General features: G+C 48.6%; 1 protein-coding gene across 4 annotated transcripts in view; it reads right to left on the bottom strand.

Moving 5' to 3' along the window:
* LOC100380299 (actinin alpha 1) overlaps positions 1-7,500 on the bottom strand; it is a 208,600-nt gene that overhangs the window by 88,361 nt on the left and 112,739 nt on the right. For all 4 annotated transcript variants that reach the window (XM_045723308.1, XM_045723306.1, XM_045723307.1 and 1 more), the window contains 3 exon segments: positions 7,342-7,489; positions 6,870-7,020; positions 5,034-5,142 (listed from right to left, as the gene is read on the bottom strand). In XM_045723308.1, the coding sequence (XP_045579264.1) occupies positions 5,034-5,142; positions 6,870-7,020; positions 7,342-7,489 (408 nt within the window).

Genomic DNA, 7,500 nt, shown 5'->3' with positions numbered 1-7,500 from the left:
CTGTACTGGCTACATAGTTACAGAAAGATAAACCAACAACTACACATGGAGACTGTACTGGCTACATAGTTACAGAATGATAAACACACAACTACACATGGAGACTGTACTGGCTACATAGTTACAGAAAGATAAACCAACAACTACACATGGAGACTGTACTGGCTACATAGTTACAGAATGATAAACCAACAACTACACATGGAGACTGTACTGGCTACATAGTTACAGAATGATAAACCAACAACTACACATGGAGACTGTACTGGCTACATAGTTACAGAATGATAAACACACAACTACACATGGAGACTGTACTGGCTACATAGTTACAGAATGATAAACCCACAACTACACATGGAGACTGTACTGGCTACATAGTTACAGAAAGATAAACCCACAACTACACATGGAGACTGTACTGGCTACATAGTTACAGAATGATAAACCCACAACTACACATGGAGACTGTACTGGCTACATAGTTACAGAATGATAAACCAACAACTACACATGGAGACTGTACTGGCTACATAGTTACAGAATGATAAACCCACAACTACACATGGAGACTGTACTGGCTACATAGTTACAGAATGATAAACACACAACTACACATGGAGACTGTACTGGCTACATAGTTACAGAATGATAAACCCACAACTACACATGGAGACTGTACTGGCTACATAGTTACAGAATGATAAACCAACAACTACACATGGAGACTGTACTGGCTACATAGTTACAGAAAGATAAACACACAACTACACATGGAGACTGTACTGGCTACATAGTTACAGAATGATAAACCCACAACTACACATGGAGACTGTACTGGCTACATAGTTACAGAAAGATAAACACACAACTACACATGGAGACTGTACTGGCTACATAGTTACAGAATGATAAACCCACAACTACACATGGAGACTGTACTGGCTACATAGTTACAGAAAGATAAACCAACAACTACACATGGAGACTGTACTGGCTACATAGTTACAGAATGATAAACCCACAACTACACATGGAGACTGTACTGGCTACATAGTTACAGAAAGATAAACACACAACTACACATGGAGACTGTACTGGCTACATAGTTACAGAATGATAAACCCACAACTACACATGGAGACTGTACTGGCTACATAGTTACAGAATGATAAACACACAACTACACATGGAGACTGTACTGGCTACATAGTTACAGAATGATAAACCCACAACTACACATGGAGACTGTACTGGCTACATAGTTACAGAATGATAAACCAACAACTACACATGGAGACTGTACTGGCTACATAGTTACAGAATGATAAACCAACAACTACACATGGAGACTGTACTGGCTACATAGTTACAGAATGATAAACCCACAACTACACATGGAGACTGTACTGGCTACATAGTTACAGAATGATAAACCCACAACTACACATGGAGACTGTACTGGCTACATAGTTACAGAAAGATAAACCAACAACTACACATGGAGACTGTACTGGCTACATAGTTACAGAATGATAAACACACAACTACACATGGAGACTGTACTGGCTACATAGTTACAGAAAGATAAACCAACAACTACACATGGAGACTGTACTGGCTACATAGTTACAGAAAGATAAACACACAACTACACATGGAGACTGTACTGGCTACATAGTTACAGAATGATAAACACACAACTACACATGGAGACTGTACTGGCTACATAGTTACAGAATGATAAACCAACAACTACACATGGAGACTGTACTGGCTACATAGTTACAGAATGATAAACCAACAACTACACATGGAGACTGTACTGGCTACATAGTTACAGAAAGATAAACCCACAACTACACATGGAGACTGTACTGGCTACATAGTTACAGAATGATAAACCCACAACTACACATGGAGACTGTACTGGCTACATAGTTACAGAAAGATAAACCCACAACTACACATGGAGACTGTACTGGCTACATAGTTACAGAAAGATAAACCCACAACTACACATGGAGACTGTACTGGCTACATAGTTACAGAAAGATAAACCCACAACTACACATGGAGACTGTACTGGCTACATAGTTACAGAATGATAAACCAACAACTACACATGGAGACTGTACTGGCTACATAGTTACAGAATGATAAACACACAACTACACATGGAGACTGTACTGGCTACATAGTTACAGAATGATAAACACACAACTACACATGGAGACTGTACTGGCTACATAGTTACAGAATGATAAACACACAACTACACATGGAGACTGTACTGGCTACATAGTTACAGAATGATAAACACACAACTACACATGGAGACTGTACTGGCTACATAGTTACAGAATGATAAACCCACAACTACACATGGAGACTGTACTGGCTACATAGTTACAGAATGATAAACCAACAACTACACATGGAGACTGTACTGGCTACATAGTTACAGAAAGATAAACACACAACTACACATGGAGACTGTACTGGCTACATAGTTACAGAATGATAAACCAACAACTACACATGGAGACTGTACTGGCTACATAGTTACAGAAAGATAAACCCACAACTACACATGGAGACTGTACTGGCTACATAGTTACAGAAAGATAAACCCACAACTACACATGGAGACTGTACTGGCTACATAGTTACAGAATGATAAACCCACAACTACACATGGAGACTGTACTGGCTACATAGTTACAGAATGATAAACACACAACTACACATGGAGACTGTACTGGCTACATAGTTACAGAAAGATAAACACACAACTACACATGGAGACTGTACTGGCTACATAGTTACAGAAAGATAAACACACAACTACACATGGAGACTGTACTGGCTACATAGTTACAGAAAGATAAACACACAACTACACATGGAGACTGTACTGGCTACATAGTTACAGAAAGATAAACCCACAACTACACATGGAGACTGTACTGGCTACATAGTTACAGAATGATAAACCCACAACTACACATGAAGACTGTACTGGCTACATAGTTACAGAAAGATAAACACACAACTACACATGGAGACTGTACTGGCTACATAGTTACAGAAAGATAAACCCACAACTACACATGGAGACTGTACTGGCTACATAGTTACAGAAAGATAAACACACAACTACACAAACTGAAATAGGATACATTATCAATGCAGGTCCAACGAGGAAAATGTAGCTAACTAGCCGATATGTTTTTTTTTTTACAGAGACATATTGTTTTGGAGCATCTGATGAACATGAATGTACTCGTTCCCAATGTTTATAGTTTGAGCAGCTGTTTTCAGCAACTCTGGTATTTTTGATTTCGGTTGTCATATTGGCAGGTTAGCTAGCAACAAACTAAAATGATCAGCTCATTGTCATGGATGTATCCAAGAGAAAACTGCTACTTTGTTGTTATTCTGGCTGCATTAGGTCATGTTTGTGTTTGCTGTAGCTAGCTGGCTAGCTAGCAAACAAGGGATAAGAGCGTTGCTAGCGAGCATGGAGACTGGATTTAAAGAACGAACGACTGGGTCGCATCTGTAGCACCTAAAAGATGAGAAAGTATGAATTCACTTAAAAAAAATATTTTTAAATAAAATATACAACTATTTATACCAGTAAATGTGCACTTTCATATGTTTTCTTTGGCAACTGTGGTATAAGTGGGATAAACTCCTCAGTTCTGTACATTACCTTGGAAAAATGAACTCTGCAAAAAGGGACTCGTCTCCTTCATCGTCCATTATTTCCAAGGTAACGTAGAGAACATTAGCCTTTATCCCTGACATATACAGTATATATCAGTAATGGACTGTCTCTTTCCTGTGAAGGACAGTGCATCCTGTCAGCCCCATAGAAATAAATTCCCATTCAAGTGAACGTTCCGTGGTCTCAGAGACTTGGGATTTGTCCCTTCTAGTAATTACATTTCCATGATCTATGGATAAGCTCCTCCTACTTAAAGGACCACTACCCACTAAGCACCTCCTCCCTGTAGACCACGCTCACTAAGCCCATCCTACCTACAGAGACACGCCCTGCTTATCAACAGAGACACACCCTGTTAAGCCCATCCTACCTACAGAGACACGCCCTGCTTATCAACAGAGACACACCCTGTTAAGCCCTGCTTATCAACAGAGACACACCCTGTTAAGCCCTGCTTATCAACAGAGACACACCCTGTTAAGCCCTGCTTATCAACAGAGACACACCCTGTTAAGCCCTGCTTATCAACAGAGACACACCCTGTTAAGCCCTGCTTATCAACAGAGACACACCCTGTTAAGCCCTGCTTATCAACAGAGACACACCCTGTTAAGCCCCTCTTACCTATAGGACTACGCCCCGCCAGGACCACAGCCCACTGAGCCCCTCCTACTGTACCTGCAGAGCCTCTCCCCACTAAGCCCCTCCTACTGTACCTGTAGGGCCCCACCCCACTAAGCCCCTCCCTACTGTACCTGCAGAGCCTCTCCCCACTAAGCCCCTCCCCACTAAGCCCCTCCCTACTGTACCTGCAGAGCCCCTCCCCACTAAGCCCCTCCCTACTGTACCTGCAGAGCCCCTCCCCACTAAGCCCCTCCCCACTAAGCCCCTCCCCTACTGTACCTGCAGAGCCCCTCCCCACTAAGCCCCTCCCCACTAAGCCCCTCCCCTACTGTACCTGCAGAGCCCCTCCCCACTAAGCCCCTCCCTACTGTACCTGCAGAGCCCCTCCCCACTAAGCCCCTCCCCACTAAGCCCCTCCCTACTGTACCTGCAGAGCCCCTCCCCACTAAGCCCCTCCCCACTAAGCCCCTCCCTACTGTACCTGCAGAGCCCCTCCCCGCTAAGCCCCTCCCTACTGTACCTGCAGAGCCCCTCCCCACTAAGCCCCTCCCTACTGTACCTGCAGAGCCCCTCCCCACTAAGCCCCTCCCTACTGTACCTGCAGAGCCCCTCCCCACTAAGCCCCTCCCTACTGTACCTGCAGAGCCCCTCCCCACTAAGCCCCTCCCTACTGTACCTGCAGAGCCTCGTTGCGTTTCTGAGTCAGGGCTCCCAGGGCGTCCCATTGGTCACAGATGTTCTGGCAGCGAGCGTTCACACTGGGAGAGTCATAGTAGTCCAGCTCACTGGGGAGCGAGACAGGGGGAGCGAGACAGGAGACAGGGGGAGCGAGACAGGGGGAGCGAGACAGGAGACAGGGGGAGCGAGACAGGAGACAGGGGGAGCGAGACAGGGGGAGCGAGACAGGAGACAGGGGGAGCGAGACAGGGGGAGCGAGACAGGAGACAGGGGGAGCGAGACAGGGGAGCGAGACAGGAGACAGGGGAGCGAGACAGGAGACAGGGGAGCGAGACAGGGGGAGCGAGACAGGAGACAGGGGGAGCGAGACAGGGGAGCGAGACAGGAGACAGGGGAGCGAGACAGGGGGAGCGAGACAGGAGACAGGGGAGCGAGACGGGGGAGCGAGACAGGAGACAGGGGGAGCGAGACAGGGGAGCGAGACAGGGAGCGAGACAGGAGACAGGGGAGCGAGACAGGAGACAGGGGGAGCGAGACAGGAGACAGGGGGAGTGAGACAGGAGACAGGGGGAGCGAGACAGGGGAGCGAGACAGGGGAGCGAGACAGGGGAGCGAGACAGGGGAGCGAGACAGGAGACAGGGGGAGCGAGACAGGGGAGCGAGACAGGAGACAGGGGAGCGAGACGGGGAGCGAGACAGGAGACAGGGGGAGCGAGACAGGAGACAGGGGAGCGAGACAGGAGACAGGGGGAGCGAGACAGGAGACAGGGGGAGCGAGACAGGAGACAGGGGAGCGAGACAGGGGAGCGACACGGGGGAGCGAGACAGGAGACGGGAGCGTGACAGGAGACAGGGGAGCGAGACGGGGGAGCGAGACAGGAGACAGGGGAGCGAGACAGGAGACGGGGAGCGAGACAGGAGACGGGGGGAGCGAGACAGGAGACGGGGGAGCGAGACAGGAGACAGGGGGAGCGAGACAGGAGACAGGGGGAGCGAGACAGGAGACGGGGGGAGCGAGACAGGAGACAGGGGGGAGCGAGACAGGAGACAGGGGAGCGAGACAGGGGAGCGAGACAGGGGGAGCGAGACAGGGGGAGCGAGACAGGGGGAGCGAGACAGGAGACAGGGGAGCGAGACAGGAGACAGGGGGAGCGAGACAGGAGACAGGGGGAGCGAGACAGGGGAGCGAGACAGGAGACAGGGGGAGCGAGACAGGAGACAGGGGAGCGAGACAGGAGACGGGGGAGCGAGACAGGAGACGGGGGAGCGAGACAGGGGGAGCGAGACAGGGGAGCGAGACAGGGGAGCGAGACAGGGGGAGCGAGACAGGGGGAGCGAGACAGGAGACAGGGGGAGCGAGACAGGAGACAGGGGGAGCGAGACAGGAGACAGGGGAGCGAGACAGGAGACAGGGGAGCGAGACAGGAGACAGGGGAGCGAGACAGGAGACAGGGGAGCGAGACAGGAGACAGGGGAGCGAGATTGAGCAGGTCACTATAATGTTATGTTATAGCAGCCATATTGTAAAGATAGTGGAGGAACTTAGCAATCAAAAGAGATCAAACAACCTGTAACAGAAGTGACTGAAAGCCTTTCATCTACACCGCTCTCCTGTGAGATGGTAATCATTACTAAACGTTATCTGCTGTCATTGTATAGTCTCCCTCCCCTTCATCCATCCATCCCTCCCCATCCCTCCTCCCTCCATCCCTTCATCCCTCCTCCCTCCCCTCCTTCATCCATCCATCCCCCTCATCTCTCCTCCATCCATCCTTACTTTAACTCCTGTGCCTCCCTCCCTCCCCCATCCCTCCCTCCCTCCCTCCCTCCTTACTTTAACTCCTGAGCGATGGCAGCGATCTGCTCTACGCGGTCCTGGTGCGCGGCCAGGTCGCTCTCGAAGGCCTCATGTTTCTTCAGCAGAGCCTTGATCTCAGACAGAGAGGCCGTCTCAAAGTCCCGCGCCTGCAGCATCACCTCCTTACCTGCAGGGGGAGACACACCACAGACATCACTGGAAAATGGATACAGTAAATATAAGAATACAGAATGTATGTTGAACAAAAACAGATTACAGAGGACATGATACATATTTAAAGGTGCTGCACACAGGGATCGTACATTCCATATCAAATAAATTCTGGATAACAAATCAAATCAAATGTTATTGTCACATGCGCTGAATAACAACACGTTATTAGACCTTACAGTGAAATGCTGACTTACAAGCCCTTAACGTACAATGACCATTTCGATTGAAACTATTAAACGGAAACAGAAGTGGTGTTCTTGCATGGTTCTGGTACCTTCAGTCCAGGTTTCGTGGATGGCTGCTTTCTGACGGAACTTCTCGGCCAGGTGGTCGAGTCTCTCCAGCCGGCGTATCTCGTTGAGGAGCCACTCCTCATAACCTTTCTCCGCCCCCTCCAGGCCGCCCCATGCGTTAGAGACGTCCTGCACAAATA

The sequence above is a fragment of the Salmo salar genome, chromosome ssa09 (assembly GCF_905237065.1).
Source record: "Salmo salar chromosome ssa09, Ssal_v3.1, whole genome shotgun sequence".
NCBI classification, from domain to species: Eukaryota; Metazoa; Chordata; class Actinopteri; order Salmoniformes; family Salmonidae; genus Salmo; species Salmo salar.
The sequence above is the reverse complement of the archived record's forward strand: the minus strand, read 5'-3'. Positions and strand labels throughout refer to the sequence as shown.